Raw genomic sequence first — 21,354 nt, 5'->3', positions numbered from 1 at the left:
GGAAAGAAAACAAAACCCAGAAAAGCAACAGTTTGTAGATTCAGATGTTTGTTTCGGTTTACTTCACTTTATTGCAACAGGTCAGTACTCATTTGATCTACCAGAATGAAATAAAAGTGTTCATAGTTTTCTGAATCTCAGTGTCACTTGCATTTCTGAAGGGACCTTGCATCTCACTGTGTCTACAAGGTAATCTGGATTTTAAAGCAGGGGGGAGGAAGGGTCCTGCAGAACCAACTCCACGCGTCCCTTTTTCTTGTCCACAAGGTGGGTCATATGCAGTTCTGGGACTCTCCTAAACCATGTCCTTGCATCAAGCCTGGCTCAAAAGCTATTATTTACTTTTTAGTTTTTCTGTGTAGCTTCTGCCAATCGAAGAACATTCCTGGCTTGCTGAACTGTTGGCATGTCAATCATGTTGCCATGGAAATTAATGGCACCCTTTTTAAAGAGAAAAACAAGGAGATGAAATGAAGTTTCCAAAGTAAATTTTATACCTACTTAGCTTTCTTGCCTACTTTGCTTTATATCTCAAATCAAACTGACCTTTCCAACTCTTTCTTGTTCCTCAAAAGCATTTACCAGATCTCTTGCCCATTTAACCTTCTCTTCACTTGGTGAAAATGCCTTGTTAACAATTTCAATCTGTCCTGGGTGTATTATTTGTTTACCTGTTTGCATCAAATGATACAAGAAAATGGTTTAACCCTTTAACTCCCAAGATCTTATTTGTTAATTCTCCCCTGTAGCTGCTACACATTTCCTTGTAAATTAGTTATAAGAACATGGTGCTAAATCAAGATAGCAGCTTCTACCTGATAAGTTTGAATATTCTCATTACCTGTTTGCTGAATAATGTATGAATATTATAGGGAGAAGTTTTGTGTTAATCACTTCTGGGAGTTAAAGGGTTAACATAAATTAAAGTTAACTCTTACAGACCTAACACCCCACCTCTGCCTTAGTGTATTGGATTAATGAGGTGAAAGAGAGCCAACTCCCTATAATCATCTCATATCCAACAAGCCTATGTGGAATAATTGTTTTATTGAAAACACCCCAAAATATAGATAAATCTTCCCAACTTTATTTTGTAAGTTAGAACAAATAGAATGTTACAATGTACAAAAACACTTCCAGTTTAACTTATCTTCATGCGCATGCATGGTATAATTACTCATAACCTACGATGGCTAAGCCAATGACAACTCTTGAATTGCATTATCCAATAATCCAGTTTAAAATAAACTGCTTCAGCTTAATATCCAGAGAGCTACTGCTTTTCCTAATGGAAAAGATGCTAGATTGTCCCAGGTTAGCTCCTAGCCATTGAGTGGGGAGAGACACTGTAAAAGTTACTTTCTTTACCCAAGCACTCAACAAAATCACTTAGCCATAACAAGGAACACTTTGTTCACCCTTACATCAGTATGCAAGTTCTCCATACTGATCTCTCCCCATTTCCTTTGGTGCTTACAATGAGAATTTGTCTAACAATCAAGAGCTTTTTAAGTTTGTGACCATTTCCTTTATTCTCATAAGTCTAATGTTTGATTTAGGGGTGACACTGTTGGGAGAAATTATATGCCTATCACTCTTAGGGGTTAAAGGGTTAAATAATCAAAACAGTTAGATTCGTCAAACTTGAGCAAGTTATATTTATCATGACAAATTCAAAGTAGAGACCAATTGTCCTGACAGAAACAAAAGAGAAAAATGAGAACAAAAAACGGACTCACCAGTGTAACCAAACCTAGCACCTTCCTCTGCTTGTGCCTGTAAACCCTCAGGGTCTGCAAATAAAAGCAAAAGAAAGACTATTTTAAAATGCTGTCACTTTTGTTCAAAACAGTTGCTTTACACGTTCCCTCTCAAAAGCCTTAGTGAGTAAATAACCATTGATATGGCCTTCAAACTTGAACAGCTAATATTAAGAACATTGCTCCTATAAGCCTAACCGTGATAGACCCCTCTCTACAGTTTTAAGTTCCTCATAGATGTCCTCTTTTTAACAACCCCTTTTTTCCCTCCTCCCAATCAACTTTCTGAAATAATGCCCCTGAGGGCCTTATTAAAGTGTTTACGGTATGATAATGAACACGTTCTTCCTAGTGGAACAAGGATGCAAACAACCACCACACGTAAATAGAATAAGGAAGATGGTAAGTTTTGAGCTCCATAAAGAAATAGAAATATCTCAAAAAATTATATTTAAAAAACATGACACTATCTACATTGCTGATCCTTGCAGTATGCAGGACACATGTCATATATGAAGTTTGTAATGGCCTTGCTCACCATAGAGTCTCAGTGGCTCAGTGGTAGAGCATCAGAGCTCAGAATCCAGAGGTTTGAGCGTCAATTCCTCAAGGGGACTCAGAATTTTTTCTTTGTGCCATGCTTATGACATAACAAAAGAACATCTTTCTCTAACAACCACATGTTTCTTACCTTTGAAATTAATATAAACCATATCAATGGCTTGTAGACCAAAAGCCTTTGCATGAACAACTACACTCTGACGAGCATGAATCAATTCCTTTGCATCTTTTGTGCGAGTAGCTCCTAAAATAGATTCCATGCCAATTATGTCAAACATTGGGAAGCATTTTAAATTAAGTGTAGATATCTTTTCCCTAAAGGGATTTTGTCTTCTTAATACATTTTTCAACTTTCTCCCTAAATTATTCACAATGTATTTGTGCTTTTCACAATGATAGATAGGCATACCAGAACCCATTATTGTGATGGTGGAGGCCAAGAAGAAGGTGACAATGGTACAAAGTAAAAAAAATTAATTATTGTAACCCTCCAACACCTGAGATCCAATTGTCAATTCTCCCTCTAGCTGTTAGACAATTCCTTGTAAATTGGTTACCAGAATTTGGAGTTAGATCAAGTCAACAACTTATACCATATAAGTTTGAGTATTCTCATTACCTGACTGCTGAACAATGTATGGATATTATTATAGGGAGAAGGTACATGTTAATTGATTCTATGAGAAGATAATCTAGAAAGAAAGAGGAGAAAAAAGTTGCCCAGAAAAGAACCCTAAATCTTTAACTACAACAAATGAATATTTAGATAGCTGGGGACTAAAAAACGTGATGGGTTGTAGCCCTTAGCATTATCATTTGGACCTCTTAAAAAACAAAACTTCACAGAAGTTTCAACCAATGAAAAGGGTAAAATAGTGGTGCATGGGTGCCTAAGGTTCTAGAATCACTACAGACTCCTACTTTTAATCATAAAAATTACAATTCCTTGACTTTGATTGATTTAAAAAAACTCCTATTTTCTACTAATTCACTTGCCAAGTTGTTATTGGACAGTTTGTTATCGGATAGTTCAATAAGCCAATCATATTCAAAGTTGTAGTTTAAATAACCAATCACATTCAAAGTTGTACTTTAAATCAACCAATCACATTCAAAGTTGTAGTTTAAATTAACCAATCACATCCAAAGTGGTAGTATCAACCAATCACAATATTGGTTTCAATCACCATAGAAATGCCTCCTTTGTCCATCTTCTGATGCAAATTTTCCCTTTCTTTCATAACTTGGCTATTCTTGTTTTCTCAGAAATTGTACTTTTTATGATTAATTAGTAATAAGATTTTGTGTTGTCCAATTCGGTCTGTAATCATACTTGAGATGAACAAAAACAGTTTTGATACCACTCATATGATTACAGACAAAATTGAACTCCACTCAATCCTAGTACCATAAATAATGAAAGGTAACCACTAGTGGTAGACTTGCTGGCCTCTGTTCTGCCTGCTGTTCATTTTTTGAATTTTAGCTCAAAGAATTCTTTAGTTATAAAGTATCCCATAATTGATATTTCCCTTTCTGTTGGTCACCTCTCTGTATGAAAATTTATTGACAAAGTGAGGAGTAATTCTATTTTTGTTATTCCTCCCTGTGAAAGGGCTAACCCACTTATACTGACAAGAAAGTCATCTGATCCAAATACTAAAGCCTCAAATCTGAATGGTTGGTCAGTTGATGTGCCATGTTTACAGACAGCACGGAGATTAAGGAGACTAAGAGCACTTTCAACTTGGGCGATAAGCCCCAGCTTTTTGTCTGCGCTTGGCTTCATTATGGAGGACACTTTGTCACTTAACTGAAAGTTGAAAAAAAATTCAAAGATACAATTCTTGATAAATAAACCTGACAAAACCTTATGAAGCATATTGATTAAGTGTTTGTGAGGCTGAACCAACCATCAACAAAGGTCAACCAAACTGAAGGTAACTATAATTGTGATGAAAAAAATTCACCCCAAGTAAACAGATACAAGCTGTCTCATTCATGGGGAAAGAGTGATCAAGTCAATAGCGATTTTGGATTTTTATCCAGCAAGTGGCTAAAAGAGTTTGATCAGTTTTCTTGATCAAACACAGGTACACCTACTTGAGTTCTTTAGAATACTACAGCAGTGTTCTCCTTTTCAAGCGGTAATCAGTACAATTCACTGCCCATAGTACCTGTGCCTCTTATTACTACCTAAAAACCACTTGGAATTCAGTAAAACCATAAAAGGACTGCTCAACAGGTTTCAAAATGGCATGTTTAAAATAATGGTCTGAAAAAACTGCAACTGTCAAGTATTATACATGGTTATGGTTATGGCGCTTATCATATATCATGAACTGGAAAATTCTTCCTCTACAACACATAATTTACTCTCTGAATTTCAATGGCCTAGGCAATTTTTATTCAGACATAAAGGGCATTTTCTTGGAAGTAGACACTATTCTCTTGCATAACTGAGCTAAAACTCTGATATTAAAATGCTCTTCAGGAATAAATTCTAAAATTACCCAATCTAAATGCTCGACAGTCTCTACTTTGGGTACCACAATAGAGTCAGGCAGTTCCTTTGCTGTCAAAGCTGCTTTCAAATCATCTTCTGCTAAACCAGTCTCAATGGAATTAATACGAACACACACTTCACTGGAACCAAATTTCAGTTGACCAAGTATGTTGTGGATAGTATTCCTTGCTTCTTCCTGTGATAAATGATAGATTTATGAAACTGCCTACTTGTCTCTTTTGAGTGGGGGGGGGGGGGGGGAGAAAAGGTAGGCCACTTTGACCAATAGTCTTTGTTGTGATGGCACTCAACCACGTGTAAAAGCAGTCGGAATGCAATATTCACCAGAGGGACATCCCTGATCTTCAAGAGAATTTTCTTTTTTTCAGTATGTAACTCCTATGATTGGCAAAGAGTTCATTTTAAAATAGAAAATTCATTTTATTCAAACCTAAGCTTCACTGACACTTTCTCCCCTTACCCCCACCCCCTTGTTGAAAGTGGGTTTTCCATCCTTCTCTGAAGACGGGGATTGTTAGTGAGTGAAACCAGCACTCAAATTTGAAAATGCAACTGTTCTGTTCACGTGAAGTTCAATACTTAATGATCATCTCTACCATTTAATTCCCCGAGTATCTTGTAAACCTTACGCTTTTTTCGCTTCATTTTAACCCATTGTACCTTCTTGTTGGACGCTACTCCATCCTCACAGTCCAACACCACACAGTCAGAGTTCAAACCAGTCGCTTTTGATACTTTTCGTTCCTCGTTTCCTGGGATGTAAAGAAACGATCTTCTTGGAATCTGACCCTTCACACTACTCAGCTTTCTTGATAAAAGTAGATTCCTGAGATGGTTGTTTTTTAAAATAATTTTGCACGACTTCCCTCTTCCAAACATTTTTGTCGTGTGGACTAGTTACCAGTTCTCCTCTCATTTTGCTTTCTACTCGAAGCGGAATGTTGGGGAGGGGAAAGGTAAAGGTTAGGGGTGTCGTATCCAGATTTTGTCGAGCATCGACCTGTCAGAATCTCTATTTAGATTCCAGATTCCTAACGAAGGAGAGTACCCACTGAAACATACACAGCAATAAATGTCTCTGTTGAGGACTTCAAGAACTGCTTTCCCTTACTCACGCAAAGGGGAACTTTCTGCAGTGTGCTATGATAAATCCTTCAAAGTTGTGCTCTAATTTATAATGGGGATGGCACGCGTCTAAGCTCGTACTTCCAGCCGATTTGCCACAAGATCTTACCCAGCATGCAAGGGGAGGAGAATGTTGGAACGCAACATCCTCTACCAGTGTTAGCTGCTCATCTTTACATAATTTTTTACTCATTTCATTAATTCTCTAATAGACAACTACAAAGATGTAGTGGCCCTGAACTTAGGAGACTTTGAAAAACTGGATCTTGAGAGTTCAAGAATAAACCCTTAGCTGCTCATCTTTACATAATTTTTTACTCATTTCATTAATTCTCTAATAGACAACTACAAAGATGTAGTGGCCCTGAACTTAGGAGACTTTGAAAAACTGGATCTTGAGAGTTCAAGAATAAACCCTTTACACCCTAATATTAGTATGCATATTCTCCAAACTATTCTCTATACATTTTCTAAGATGCTGCAAGGAGAATTTGTTTAACAAACAAGAGCTACTTTAGTTGGAGATCAATTCATTTATTCTCGTGACCTCAATGTTTGATTCAGAGGTGATATTGTAAGATGTTGAATTCCAGTTACTCTAGGGGGTTAAATGGTTAACAGACAAAACTCTCAGTAGAGGGTGGGAGAAAACGATGAAAAGAGGGTCGGAAAAGGACTTGGATAATTCAGAAGGTAACAGGCCATCACTCGGTCCAGAAATCATTTTATTCACTCTTCCATGAAAAATCGGACACAAAAAAGGCCCGGTGCACAAAACAACACAGTCTGAATAGAATTACGCGGGAACAAAGAAAAACAGAGTGCAACAACAACGCAGAACAACCAATGTCGCAGCAAGAGTCTAAAAGACTTGGTTCCGTAGCTAGAAGTTTCCTTTCAGGAATTGCTTTCGTAAACTTTCATGGGAATTCGCATTATTTTGAGTCGGTTTCCCACGACATGATGCTCTTTTAAAGAAGTAGCCAATTTCTACGGATAAACGTCAAAAGACCTTTCTTCCTTTGTACAAAATTCATACGCATAAATATCGATAGAGATATATACAAAATGTTGCGTTAGTTCAAAGTCCCCCGGCATTGCGGAGAACCACACAAACATGGGATTTTCTCGTCCTCGAGGGGGAATTTGTAGTCGTAGGTGATTTCTTCATTGACTTCGATATCTCTCTTGGAATAAATGACTATTTTCTTGGCATTCTCTAAAGTGACTATCTTGGCGTAGCAGTTGGGCTGTGGAAAACGAAAAAAAAATAATTTAACATTATATAATAGTTTCGTATATAAAATGGCCTCCGTAAAAAGTTTTTTAACGCGGACGTTTCGAGCGTTGCCCTTCGTCAGAGGGAATGAAAAATAAGATCGAAACACACACCGCATAGAACCGCTTGCATCAAAATTGAAGAGCAACCAAGGTCAGGGGCTGGCCCAGGTAAAGACCCCCCACACTCTTCCCTCCAATCCCCCACTGAAGGTACAAACATTGACAAAAACAATAAACATAAGCAATACTACAAAGCAGCCCTCTAAGGTTAAAAAAAGCATTTAAAACGTAAGCTTTTTAAGCTTAGATTTTCAACACTCTAGTTAAGCAAGCTTTCGTGCTGGAGGAACCCTTTGTATTGAACCAGTGTTGCTTTGGGTAGTGAAAAATCATACTGGATGGAGTGATAGTATTCTCTCCTCATAACAGTTCAGTAAAGTCAGTTGACTAGTAGGGCGCACTTCCACTGAGTGTCGCAGAATCAAAACCAAAACCCAAAACAACGGCCAATTAGAACGAAGCAAAATATCACGTGGCACTATTGTGAACGTAAAGTAAAAACAGGCAAAGTGACTGGGACTCGGGTGAACGTGGAAAGCGTAGTCGCGTTTTGTTTTAGTCTTGCATCTGATCGGTTACAACAGCAAAACTTTTTCTTAGACCAAGATCAAAGAGAAAAGTAAAAAGAAACCATTATCCTCCAAGATTGCCTTCGATAATCAATTCAAAATTGCTCTCGGCTGATTTCTCCTCAAAGAGCACTTTTCGATTGAGCGTCATAAAACCAAAACCAAAGTAATCACAACGGCCAATCAGAAGAAAGGAAAATAACTGAAAGAGCTAATGAGAACTCAAAGTAAAAACAACCAAACCGCCTAAAGCGCGGGAAAGCACGGGAAAACGCGGGCGACCAAATCGTGATTGGTATTAGTTTTGCATCTGATTGGTTGAAAGCGAGGCGCGATTTTTTTTTAACCAATCACAGGAGAGAAGTAAAGCAAAACCAATGCATTCTCGGATTACTCTCGACACTCAATTGAAAACCGCTCTAATAAGCTACCTGGGAACTAATAGCGACAGAAAAAGATGATACTTACATCACAGCAGTGGTTAATAAATCGTGCAAAGTTTCCTTTAGTGGTAGCATCAATTATCGTTTCCTGATCAACACGAAACAGGTAACTTGATCCGATTCCCATCTCCTCGTATCTCCGCTCACGGATATCCGCAATGGGCTGTCTGATGATCTCACCGACATATTCTGTTACCATCTCATCCGCTGCAATGTTCTCCATGGCGAACAGACCCCAGTCGTGGATACCCGACTTAGCGAATCGAAGTTGCTTTTTACGCACCTGGAGACAAATGGAAAGGATATGAAGAGAACTCTTTTGAGCAGTTTTCGATTAGTTGACGTAAAACTAAAACCAGTGTAATCAAAACAGCAAATCAGAGAAAAGGAAAATATCAAGAGGAGCCAACGAGAACGCAAATGTAAAACAAGTTAACTGCTTGACGCACGGAAAAACGCCGGTGACCAAGTCGTCATTTGTTGTAAATTTGAATCTGAGTAGTTGAGAGGATGGAAAGAGTCTCCAGAACCAATCATAAAACGAAGCAAAGCAAAAACCAAGAAATCCATATTCATTTGATACTCAATTGAAAATCACCCCACACTAAAGAATCCAGCATGAACCATTTACACGCTGACACCAGTATCCTGTACTCTATACTGTTCTCTACACATTAAGAATTTGTTTGACAATAAAAAGTTTCTGAAATCGGCGATGCTCCGTAAGGAGCAGTAAGATTTTGAGCACTGAAAGGGTTATTGGCTAAAATTTTTTTTTTCCCGAGGTTTGAAACCAAGAGAAAAACTGCAGCGACTAATTTTAAGGTGTTGAAAAATACAAGGCTACTTGCAATAAAAAAAAAAAAACTACATGTTAAGGAGTTTCCAATTTTCAAGTTTTGACTAAGTCATCGCAATAGGAGCCGTTTTTTGAGCGTTCAGTAAAACTAATAGGAGATGCATGGTTTAGAAACCACATGCTTGAAGTGTTAGTTACGTATTTCTTACCATGAGCTGATTAAACTTGAGCAAGTCACCAAATTCCTCATTACACACCGCTGACTGTAATCTTCTTTGTATCGCTCTGTGTTCACGTGACTGTTGTTTAGCCTTGTTGCCGTCTGTTTTCTGAGGATAACGGCAAAAAAAAAGTTTATCACTAAAGCGTTCCTTAGACGATGCGATTCACTATTTTGGATGATGGCATGTATAGAAGCTAAAGGAACAGAGGTCAAAACAAACAAGAAGCACGTTGGCACCACAACCGTATAAATATCAGCTTTTCATTACACAGCTCGAGGCTTCTCGTTTAAGTGTTGGGAAACAACAACCAAAGCAATGACAACGACAAATCATAACAAAGGTAAATGATCCAGTGAGCAAACACACGTGAACAGTATTATGCGCGAGAAAACGTGCACTACAGAGGCCGGGCGATCGTAACACGACTCTAGTAGGAAGACATCGGGAAATTTATTAAAACATTGTCTATACCCTTCAACTCCCAGAAGTGATTAACATGCAACTTCTCCCTTCAACATCCCTACATTATAGAGCAAACAGGTAATGAGAATACGAAAACTTATCAGGTAAAAGTTGTAAGCTTATTCTAACACCAAATTCTCCTAACTAATCAATAAAATGTGCAAAAGCTAAAGGGGAGAATTAACGATCAGATCTTGGGAGTGAAAGGGTTAAACTATAGCCCGACGAATGAGAATCAATGATTAAAGGGGGTAAGAAAGTTTCTACAGAAACTGTGGCGCTGCGTCGGTGGGAGAGTATGACCTGGTAATTTGGTATTATCAACTGAGTTGATAACGTAAATTAGCCACTGTAAACAGTTTAAAAGCTGACGTTTCGAGTGTTAGCTCTTCATCGGAGGGGTGAAGGAATTATAGGTTGTGAGTATGTGTTTGTACGCAGAAAATGGAGCTACACTATTGGCGGGAACATGGTAAAGGGAAAAACAAGAATGAATTAGTTGAATTAAAAGCGCTCGTTAACACCGCAGGCTGAAAGTAACGAGAGAGTGAGAGTACCTGTTCCTCAACCGTAACGTTGGCCTGACACTGTAGCTGTCTTCTCTGAGCCTGTAGATATTTAGCCTTTTCTTTGATGTCGATCTTGTAAAAGCCTTCCGCTCGGGCACATCCAGTCACATGTACACGTACACCGTGTTCTGTTTTCAGTTTTCGACGTCCTTTTGTTACACTTTGAGCGGTCGGTGAGGTTGGTTAAAGAAAATACCAGTACTCTTGCAGAGCACTTTTCTAACAAGCGGCTTAAAACCAACACAAACTTGAACAAAACGACTATTCAGCTCAAAACGTAACAAAAGAGGCAGCTAATACGAGCTCAGAGTTAACACATGAAGACGGCCCAGCGTGCAAAGAGTGTCAAGTTGTCTCACACGAGTTACAAAAAACCAAACAAGCCAGTGAGACACCGTGTTTTAGAGGGGTAGAACATTTTTGGTAAAGCCCAAAACAAAATGGCAAATAATCAGGTTACTTGTACATGAATAAGCTATGTGTTCGTCAAGTCTCGAGTTTTCCCGCCTTTCCCTTACTTTCGTTTCGTTTTTTCTTTCGGTCATTTTGCGAGACAGCGGTTGTTTCTTTTGCTTTCCATGGAAATTTTGAGCGGGAAATTGGCGCGCGGGCGGCAAAAATTGATCCTCTGGCGCACGATTTGACCCATGTGTTTCCGCTGTGTTGGTTTCTACTCGGTTCCAAAAATTCATTTAATGCTTTTCAGTTAATGCATCCGAAAATGTCTAAGCGGCAAGACCCAATTGAGCGCGTCTAAACTGAGTGTCGGGATCACAGCGTCTACTCAGAACAAAGTAATTATCAAAAGGGACCAATAACATCTCAGTAAAAAAAGCGCGGGAAAACGCGGGTGACTTAAATTGCAATAGGTTTCTCGCCTAGCATCTGATTGGTTAAGAGGGTGGCAGGAGTTTTCAAAGCGTTGCTAAACAAAACCGAAGCGTTCCTGGATTACCTTCGACATTGAATAAAAAGAAACTGCTTTAGTTACAGTTATACTGAATTTAGTTAAAAAGGATATGTGGGTGACTACTCCAGTGTGCGTCCACGACTGAATCAGATCCAACCTGTTGAAGCTGCTCAAAACCAACTTTAAGATAATAACAGTCTTCTGCGTCGATGCCCACTCTCTGAAATTCGTACACAAGCTCATCATCGGCTTCAAATGACCGCACGGGAAACTGGGGCTTAGGAGAGGTAAGTTCAGGCAGCAAGGATAACGTCGAGTTAACAGTCACTACGTCAACAAAAGGAGACTCAGCGAGTCGTCTGTCCTCAGGGAGGGGAGTGTCTATGATATTTTTGTCGTTGAACAATTCAGCTTCTTCTTCTACAGACTCTGGTGGTAGTTTCTCTGGGATAGTTAATCCATACGGGTGATCAAGTTCAACAAGCGAAACAGCCAATGGTTTGTCAGGGGAAAGTAAAGGCATTCTTTCCTTCGAGTAATCGAAGTTTTGGTCCGTTTCAGGGAATTGTTCCTCTTCATGGGAAAACATATAATTTTCACGTTCAATCGTCTCTTTTTCTCGAAAATCAATCACAGGTGCACGTAATGGACTTTTAACCTCCGTTTTATGGAATGAATCGCCTTGTTTCATAGTTATATCTTTTTCTTCTGAGAGGAAATGACTGCTGTCTTCGATATTCCTAGTATCTCGAGTATCTGACGTTCTCAACGGCGGTTGCTCTACTTTCATTACAAATTCTCCACTATTTACGCTTGAATTGTCTTTCTCTTCCACAGATGAAGTTCTGCTTTTGCTCAACGTATCTTCATTTTTGAACAAATCAGGCACAATGTGAGCGATGTGGAAAGAGCGATACGTCTCGGTAGGTGCAGATTCTCCCACCTTGTAATTCATTCCTTTTGAGACAGTCTCTAGCTCATTTGTTTTTAATATCTCTCCACTCTTAAAACTGAAAGACTCTGGTTCCCTAGTTTCCTCAGCATTCATCGAGTTAGACAACATTTCGTTTGAGGATTCCTGATCTTCTATAAAGACATCATCTATCAAGAGAAAAGCAGGACAGTATGCGGCATTAAGAATATCTGTTATCAAAATTAATAATTGTTTTTGAGACCTCTAGATTCAAGAACGTGTAAAAAGTGATCATCTACGCGCATTTTGATTGGTTCATACCAGAGATGACGTCATCTGTGATCGCTAGATGACATCATCATTAACATCATTTTGCTTTTTTATCTTATTAAACGAATAGAATCCGTGTTGCTGTGGCTCTGTACAGTAGTAGATCACAGAAAAACGTCAAAATATTGTCAGAACATCAGTGTCACTTTTTTGTTCTTACCACAAATTCACATCTTCTGTGATCTCTTACTGTACAGAAGCGCGGCAACATTGAATCTATTTGTTACTTAAAGCAAATAAGTGCCAATAAAATAAATTTCAAGACTTCTGTTTGAAAAGAACCATTCTGTCCCGTTACCTTGATGTTTCTCCATGTGAACTACTTCCATTTTCGAGTCTTTATCAATTTCCTGCTCCACACCCATGTTCACTTCCAGCTCTTGTTGTTCTTTGTCAATGACTTGCCTAGTGTCATCCTCACTTTCTGATTCAGTTTCCTCTTCACTTTCACTTTCGCTCTCATCCCCAGAGCCCTCTCCGCTTTCCACCTCTTCTTCTTCATCTTCACCATCAGACTCACTCTCGTCGCTGCCTGACTCACTGCTGTTGCTACTACTGGAGTACAATGTATGGTACAATGACGAGCCTGTGCTTGGTCGTCGCTCATCAGCTTGAGAAAAGAAAAACACAAAAGTAAGCATTAAGAGCACTTTTTTTAGGTCAAAAAAAGGAAAAAGTAAGATATCAGGTATTAGCATTTTCAAACGTCAATCAAATTTCAAACATCTAAATGAAGTGAAATACAATTTTCATGGTTCAAGTATGAAGAACATTCGTTCCAAATAAATCTAACAATTGGATATGAATAGAGGAGGTGAGTTTCTAAAGAAACTGTGGTGCTACATCGGTGGGAGAGTATAACAGGGTAAGTTATCATTATCAACTGAGTTGATAACGTAAATTGGCCATTGGAAAGGGTAACAAAGTTCACGTTTCGAGCGTTAGCCTTTCCGATTCGCTCTGACGAAGGGCTGACGCTCGAAACGTCAGCTTCTAAACTCTTTACGATGAGTAATTCAAGTTATCAACTCAGGTGATAATACTCAATTAGCCTGTATCATTTAGTTCTCAGGAAAAAAGCAAACATACATTCTCGCGAAAATTGTATGTTTCCTGCAATCCACAAGGCGAGTTTGAGGAAAGGACCTCTGTAGCCACTGTACTTACTCTGTGCCCGCCATAAATTAAAACAGTTCCTTGTATTCAGGAACACATTATTAATATGACGGGACAGCTTTTTTGCTCCAGAAATTCCATTACCTTCACTGCTCCTCACTATTGTAGCCTTCGGAGCAACGTCCAAACTGTCATCAAGCTGAAGTGGCGAATGGCTCCGCTCCTCTTCTTCGAGCCTACTGATGGTGCGTGGACGCCTGTCCAGACTAGAGCTGTTCTCCAAGTTTGTCTCTATTTCTGAGTCTACATCATCCAAAATGCGTCTCTTTGTCTCTAGCGGGGGGATGTCTGAAGATTCCGTGTTACTACGTTTCCTTGAGGAACTAATCAATTGTTCTGTCTTTGGAGGCTCTGGTGCTCGTTTCACTTTAAATGAAGGAAGTTTGGGAAGTGAGGCACGCAATCCAAGAAGCATGCTGTGTGATCTTTCAAAGGGACTAGGTCCTATTGTGGAAGCTGCGGTGCCAGAATTTGATGGAAGACCAACTGTGGCTGGTGGAGTTTGGCACATTTGTAGATTTCTTGCGGTAGTTGCAGTTGTGGGTGAAGCAGTCTAATATCGATTAATGGAAATGGTATTTTAGGATCTGTAGTAAATACCATCATTGTCATCATTGTCATCATAATCATCATTAAAATTATCATTCTGAATTCCACCACCCATTATCAAGTTTATCACTCAATTTCATTAACCCTTTAACTCTCAAAGGTGATTAACATGTAACTTCTCCCTACATTAAGCAGCAAACAGGTAATGAGAATACGCAAACTTCTCAGTTAGTAGATGCTCTGTCAATTGAACACCAAATTCTTGTAACTTATTTACAAGGAAATATGTAGCAGCTACAGGGGAGAATTAGCAATCAGATCTTGGGAGTTAGAGGGTCAAACAGCACTATCATTGCTCAGGAGATTAAAAAAAATGTGTGCTCTCTGTCTGATTGGCAGAAAATTACTTCATTTCAATTGCAACAGTTAGTTACAAAACTGAATACTAAACTTCAAACTGACCAATGCCAAAATTATTAATGTTTTTAAAGGGGTTACATATAAAATAAAAGAAAATCCAGTGGTCCTCAGTCTGGTAATCGCTTGAGCAATTGGATGTATCTTAAATAAATTTGTTGCAGCCTTTACTTTAGATGAAATATCCATTCAGTTGTGGCTCATCTCAAAGAACCTTAAAGATTTTATTCTAAGGTTCAAAAGTCTAAAAAGGGCAAAATACTACCTTAAATAATGAGTAAAATCATGACAATGGCTAGCAAAAAATGTTAACTTAACTACTAACTACAAGAACTTTAAGCAGCCACGAGCAACATACCTTTGGTTTGGTCTGATTATCCCACCAAGATTCCAAAGCTTTGAATGCAGATGCCTCCACAAGTTTCTTGAAGATATCTCTCTTGAGAACAGCATCCAGTTCAACACAAATTTTTCTATACACTTCATCAATGATCAAAGCTCTCCTTGTCTTTTTCTGCTCTACTTTGGGAAAACCATAACTTCCACTGTTAGGAAAATCAGCATTAGGGAACTGAGGTGCTCTCCGAGTGTCATAGAATCCAGAACAAGGTATGGCTGGAGGTGGCACTGGAATAGGTGGGCCAGAAGGTGGCAGCACAACTGGAGGTAGAATGGGTCTTGCAGGAGGTAGTGGAGGACGCATGTTGGGATGTGGGACAGCACCAGGGACAGGGAGGGGAGGGGGAGGAACAGTAACAGGACCTATGGGTGGAGGGGGTACTCTGGGGTTGAAGAATGGAGGGGGTGGTATGGTGGGATTGAACATTGGAGGGGGGTAAGGTGGGAAGACAACATTTGGAGGTGGAACAGAGATACCTTTTGATTTGGGGAGGGGTTTGCTCTCAGGTTCAGTCACTTCTAAAGTGTCTTCATTTGAGCTAATGGATGATAATGACATAGCATCATCATCTCTCTCATTGTTCACATCTTCACCCTCATTGTCATCCTCATCATTTCCTTCAATGTCAGAGTAAATGTCATGTGCAGCTGGTTCTGCCGACACATGGACAGGGGAATCATTACATTCCACATGGCCTGTCCTTTCAATAGCTGGAGAGTTAAAGGGGGATATGTCCTCTGTAAGTGGTAAGTTCTTCTCCTGTAATAGGGTGGCTCCTGACTCTGAAGATACTGCAACATCAGCTGCCACTTCAGGTGTTGACTTATCACTGGAAAAAGACACTGTCCTCCAACCACTGATCTCCTCATCTCCATATTCCTCATCAACGAGTGAATGATTCAGGTTCTCAGGAGTATCCATTTTAGAGTCTGCAGCAGTAAGCTGAACACTTTTCAAGACTATTTGTATCTTTTTCGCTTTAGCTCCATTGCTCTGGTTTTCATCTGGGACAGTTTCTGAAAGTTTCCGCTTCTTCACAGCATTCTGAGCAGCTTTGATTTTACTTCTATTTATGTCTAGCTGAACTTCATGAGCAACATCACGTTCATCTCCAGGAGGTAAGGGTTCTTCATCAGAGCAAGCTTCCACACCAACTGTATATGCATCCTCAGCATATCTGTGTACAGCTTTTGTTTCCTTCTGTGAATTACCAGCTACTACAGATGAAATAATCTCAGCGGCAGTTGCTGCTTTTGCATCACTTTCAGTAATTTTTGAATCTGCATTTAATTTCTTGTCTTTTTCATCAGCAACATAATTTTTTGATTGAGGATCAACACCTTCCTGGCTGGTAAGGTTTAGAGCAGAATCGTACTGAGAAATACTTTCATGATCATTATCCTTGTCTTTCAGTCTGGGATCCCTGATTTTGAGATCAGTTGATGTATTTTCTCTGTCTTTGCCTGAACCTTTAATATCACCATCAATCAGCCTATGTTCCTTACTTTCGATGGTTCTCGCATCTGAGCTTCCCACTTCATTGGGCCATTCTTTTGCTCTCTTGTCTCTTATGTGAGTATCAGATGTTTCCTGATTTCTTCCTCGTGATCTCAAATCACGACTGTGGTCATCTTCCCCATTAAGTCCATCTTTATCTCTTTCATTATGTCTTGGATTTTTACTTAGCACCTCACCAATCTCACCATCTCTGTCCCGCAGTCTAGGATCCCGTGGTCTTGCCTCTGCCCATCTACGATCATCCCCTCTCCTTGGACTTGTGCTATACCTATCTTTTCTATACTTGTGTTCATCTTTCTCCCAGCGGCCTCCACTTCTGCTCCTGTCATAATCATCCCATCTGTAATTGTCTCTGCGATCAACCTTCTTCTCAAAATAATCATCTCTCTTATGTCGGTAATCTCCATACTTATCAAACCTACGATCCTCTTTGTACACATGGTCCCTATCATATGATTCCCCAAGCCTGTCAAGGTCCCTGTGTTTGTCTCTGTGTCTCTCTTCCCGTTCCATCTGTTTCCTTTTTTCCCACTTTGAGTAGCTTTCACTTCTGTCAATTCTGGGTGATCGACTTTTGCTAGGAGGTGAAGAAGTACGCATTGACTCCCTTCTGAATGATTCAATTAGTTTATTTGTTGTTTTTGCATTGTCGTCCTTGCCTTTGTGAATAGGCACTGATCGTTCTTCATCTCTACCAGGAGAAAACACAGGATCTGGAGAGATGTCTTCATAATTTAAGCAAGAGGAAGACTGATCCGATTTCTCTTTAGGGGGTGGTGGTGGGGGCTCCTTTGAGGATACTCTCTCCACTGGTGGAGGAGGTGGATTTGATGATGGCGGTGGGGGAGGTGGGGGTTCATCATTTCTGTGGAAAACACGGGGCGGTGAGACAGGTTCAAATGTAGACTGTGCAGACGATACTCTTTGAGGAGACAAGAAAGCTGATCCACTTTGAGCTAATTTTTTGACAGCTGGTGAGGTTCCATCCCAAGATGCAGAAAGTGACTTTGCCCGGGTATCTCCTTGTAGTCGTACAGATGATGCAGGGCTTTTCCTCATCATGAGTGAAGGTGATAGCACTGAACTATCAGTGGATGACTGTGATATTATGGAAGGAGATGGAGTAGGGATGTGTGCTGAAGAGTAACTATCGTGACCTGAGTTCCGTCTGACAGGTGGGTGTTTACCATGAACTTCATGTCCTGAAATCAGAAAAGTAAAAATTGTTACTTCTCTCTTCTAGCTGCTACAAATTTCCTTTTAAATTGGTCACAAGAATTTGCTGTTCAATCAAGATAATATCTTGTACCTGATAAATTTGAGTAATCTCGCCACCTGTTTGTTGAATAATGTATGGATACCATAGGGAGAGGTTACATGTTAATCACTTCTGGGAGTTAAAGGGTTAACTATTTTAACTATTTTACAACCAGGAGTGACCAAAAAGTAATTTCTCCTTTCAGAAAGGATGTACTGTAAATCAAACAGGTGATAAGTACCAAGAAACCTATCAACTATTGGCTCCTTATGGATTAACCCTTTAACTCCTAGAAGTGATCAACATGAAACTTCTCCCTTTAATATCCTTAATTTATCCAACAAACAGATAATGAGAATATACAAACTTATCAGGTAGAAGTTGTTAACTTGATCTTACACAAAATTCTCAGAACTAAATTTACAAGGAAATGGGTAGCATGTAGAGGGAAGAATAAACAATCAGATCTTGGGAGTTAATGGGTTAAATACCAAATCCTCAGAACTAACTCTGGTTGCAATGCCTGTCAGACAGTAAGGAAATTACTATTAAGATCTTGGGAGTGTAAAGGTTAAATTTGACAAATAAAGAATCATAGAAATGAATTTATGGACTCATGAAGAGTTCTTCTTTACTCTGGTTGTATTTGTTCACAATCTTACCCCCCCCCCCTCCCAAAAAAATACATTCTATGGAGTCAATACTGACATCATCAAATAATTTCTTTGGTTTTATGATCTATGCTGGGAAATCATTTGCAGTTCACAGACAACAGCCTTAAGTCTTGATAACATATAGAAATTGATCAAATTTCATGTTAGACTCTTTTAACTTTCACTCCCAGTAGTGACTAAGACAGAATTTCTCCTTATAACATCAATACAATCTCAAGTAAACAAGTGATGAGAATAAAGAAAAAACATCCATTAGTGGAGTATCATTTGATTCAATACCAAATTCTCCAAACTAAAATTATAAGCAATGTATCGCAGACAGTAAGGAGAATTACTAAAGACATCATGGGAGTGAAAGGATTAACCCTTTTACTCCCAAAGATCTCATTAACAATTCCCCTTACTGTCTGCTAAATAATTCATATGATTTCTATTTGGAAAATTGGGAATTGGATCAACTAGTGATACCCTAATTGCTTTGTTTGTTCTTCTTTCTCATTACTTGTCCGCTTGATATTGTATTGGTAATGAAAGGAGAAATTCTGTCTTGGTCACTCATGGGAGTTAAGCCCTACCCCCTTTAACACACAAGTTCAAATTACTGGCTAATTACAATTCTTGTATGAACAAAAGTGTGTGTTGCACATCCCACAAGGTTTTAACCCTTCACAACTTTACATGTGTATGCATATTCTCCAAACTGTTCTCAATACATTTACTAAGGTGCTGAAAGGGAGAATTTGTTTGATACTTAAGAGCTTCTAAAGCTGATGATCATTTCTTTTTTTCTCCCAGCCTTAATGTGTGATTAAGGGGTAAAATTGAAAGGGGAAATTAGATGCAAGGAGTCAAAGGGTAATGCCTGACAAGAACATCATATGAAATTTTCTCCTGTGTTCTAAAACCTCTCTGACAGTACAAGACAGTATCTGTAAAGCTTCTAAATTAGCACAGTTGTTAAAATTAAACAAAAAACTACCACATAATTCTAAAATACAAACTCAAATATCTTATGTTAAATATGATAGCAATTTCTAACTTTCAGTGGTCAAAAATTAACTTCAAATACTACTCATGACGAAATGTGATGAAGAAGGAGAAAAAGAAACAGAGACATCACCCACAGAAAGAGGAAAGGTAAACAAAAATTTGACCTGATTTAATTGATATCACCAGTTACATCTTAGTTAACATGACGTAGTTCGTTTATCAGCTTTGAGACTTTTGAATACCTTGTACTTTATTCTTACAGTCACTGCTTGAGCCATGGAATTGGGATTAGAAGCAGTTAATCCTATTTTAAACCTTTTCACTCAAAATTGATCTGTGGTAAGACAATGATCTCTCTGTTTTCCCTTAAAAACACATTACAAAATCAAACACCCAAATAGCAGCATGAAATGTCACGAACTCTCCCATAATGCACTCGAGTACGATGGATTGAAATGTACAACTGTCACCGGAAAACAATAACATTAAACGTAATTAATGTTAACACGTCAAAAAAAAAAACATTCAACTCTACAGCTGATAAATTTTGTCAGATAATACGACTTTATCGCGTGCAGTAGATTACCTTTGATGCCGATTTCCATATGAGCCTTTATGATGTTCCCCATTACAGAAGTATGGTCTAGCTTAGAAACTGCCATTTTAGCAGCGGTAGTGGTTTCAAAAGTCACACGACCCTTTCCGGTGTGTTTTTTTGTTTGTGGATCATAATATATTTTGATGGCCTCGATTCGTCCATAACGTTCGCAAATTTCTTGTAGAAATTTCTTATCCACGTTATCATTCAATCCCGAAAACAGAACTTCACGTTGCGGAGGAATTCCCACATACCATTTGTCCACCTAATCAAGAGGGAATCACCACAAACAATAAGTTCTAAAATTAGAAGTGGCAATCGTTTTTAAATTAAAATTGGCCAGGCAAAAACAATAATGCCCTATCGGTAAATTGATCACAAATTGATTACAAAGATGCTCTAAAACTCGTGGAAAGATCTCTCTCGGTAAATGACTCCTAAACAAACCTTGAAATTAGGAACAGGTAAATCGGCTTTGTTGTGGGTCCATATTCTTTTCCTCCTGGAGCGAGGATCCTTTGGGACAACCGGCGGTTGCTGGAAGAAGTAAAACAAGTTTAAAAAACTTCAACGCTAGTGTGTACTACAAGATGCAATATCAAGGCACTTTCGTACACAGTCGCTTTGCTTACCCCTGGAAATACTCCACCGTATCGATAGATTTTAGCATGTCCTTTCTTTATGGCGGGATCAATCAAAAGTTTGAAATCTTCTCGCTGAACATTCTCTTCACATCGGCCCAGTGGTCTCGACACACCGTTCACTACTGAGGCAAAGAAAACTCATTACAATGGTAGAGAGACTGACACGACGATTTTTCAAAAATCATCGGATTTCGAGCCGGTTTACGAAGTGCAAATATGCATTATACATGCCTGGCTTCTCTCCATAGCTAGGACGTGATTGTAAACGACTGTTGTTTTCGGGAGGTTTTGCATCAGTAGAGGCATGCTTCCTTGAAAGAACTGGTGGTTCATAGGACATTTCCGCTCATCGTCTAAGCCATGGAGCTGTCTCTTTCCGTATAAACCTGTTTCAAGCCCTTTTAGACTTGCACTATCTTTCGGTTCTCAGCGAGAGCGATTACCTTCACCTGAGAAAACCACACGCGTGACAAATATTCCCATCACTCATTTCGAACAGGTAAGTTTCCGTCATGAAGTCTTCCCATGAGTCATTGCAAAGATGAATATGTTCATGGTTCCTGATATTTTGTCCCAGTAAATACTAGAAACTTTTTT

General features: G+C 39.0%; 2 protein-coding genes across 4 annotated transcripts; both read right to left on the bottom strand.

The window, feature by feature from the left end:
* Positions 1 to 47: 47 nt before the first annotated feature.
* LOC113666233 (citramalyl-CoA lyase, mitochondrial) lies at positions 48 to 5,752 on the bottom strand. Of its 2 annotated transcripts, none has more exons than XM_027181986.2 (7): positions 5,509 to 5,752; positions 4,835 to 5,023; positions 3,948 to 4,134; positions 2,452 to 2,565; positions 1,740 to 1,793; positions 547 to 671; positions 48 to 441 (listed from the first exon to the last, which is right to left on the bottom strand). In XM_027181986.2, the coding sequence occupies exons 1-7, from the start codon at positions 5,725 to 5,727 to the stop codon at positions 346 to 348; spliced, it is 984 nt and encodes a 327-aa protein (XP_027037787.2). In that variant the 5' UTR covers positions 5,728 to 5,752; the 3' UTR covers positions 48 to 345. The 2 variants fall into 2 exon arrangements, with proteins under 2 accessions (XP_027037787.2, XP_027037788.2); XM_027181987.2 differs by having other exon boundaries at positions 5,445 to 5,743.
* A 928-nt stretch (positions 5,753 to 6,680) lies between these two features.
* Positions 6,681 to 21,239, bottom strand: LOC113666239 (uncharacterized). 2 transcript variants are annotated; one of them, XM_089189060.1, is made up of 12 exons: positions 20,989 to 21,239; positions 20,746 to 20,879; positions 20,561 to 20,650; positions 20,102 to 20,378; positions 15,034 to 17,795; positions 13,794 to 14,262; positions 12,832 to 13,143; positions 11,405 to 12,391; positions 10,369 to 10,556; positions 9,335 to 9,454; positions 8,352 to 8,609; positions 6,681 to 7,223 (listed from the first exon to the last, which is right to left on the bottom strand). In XM_089189060.1, exons 1-12 carry the CDS (start codon positions 21,095 to 21,097, stop codon positions 7,050 to 7,052), a joined length of 5,880 nt encoding a protein of 1,959 aa, XP_089045186.1. In that variant the 5' UTR covers positions 21,098 to 21,239; the 3' UTR covers positions 6,681 to 7,049. The 2 variants fall into 2 exon arrangements, with proteins under 2 accessions (XP_089045186.1, XP_089045187.1); XM_089189061.1 differs by having other exon boundaries at positions 20,746 to 20,876.
* Between the last annotated feature and the right edge of the window lie 115 nt (positions 21,240 to 21,354).

Source organism: Pocillopora damicornis, chromosome 12 (assembly GCF_964200805.1).
Source record: "Pocillopora damicornis chromosome 12, jaPocDami1.2, whole genome shotgun sequence".
Classification (NCBI taxonomy): Eukaryota; Metazoa; Cnidaria; class Anthozoa; order Scleractinia; family Pocilloporidae; genus Pocillopora; species Pocillopora damicornis.
This window is presented reverse-complemented; position numbering and strand designations above follow the sequence as displayed.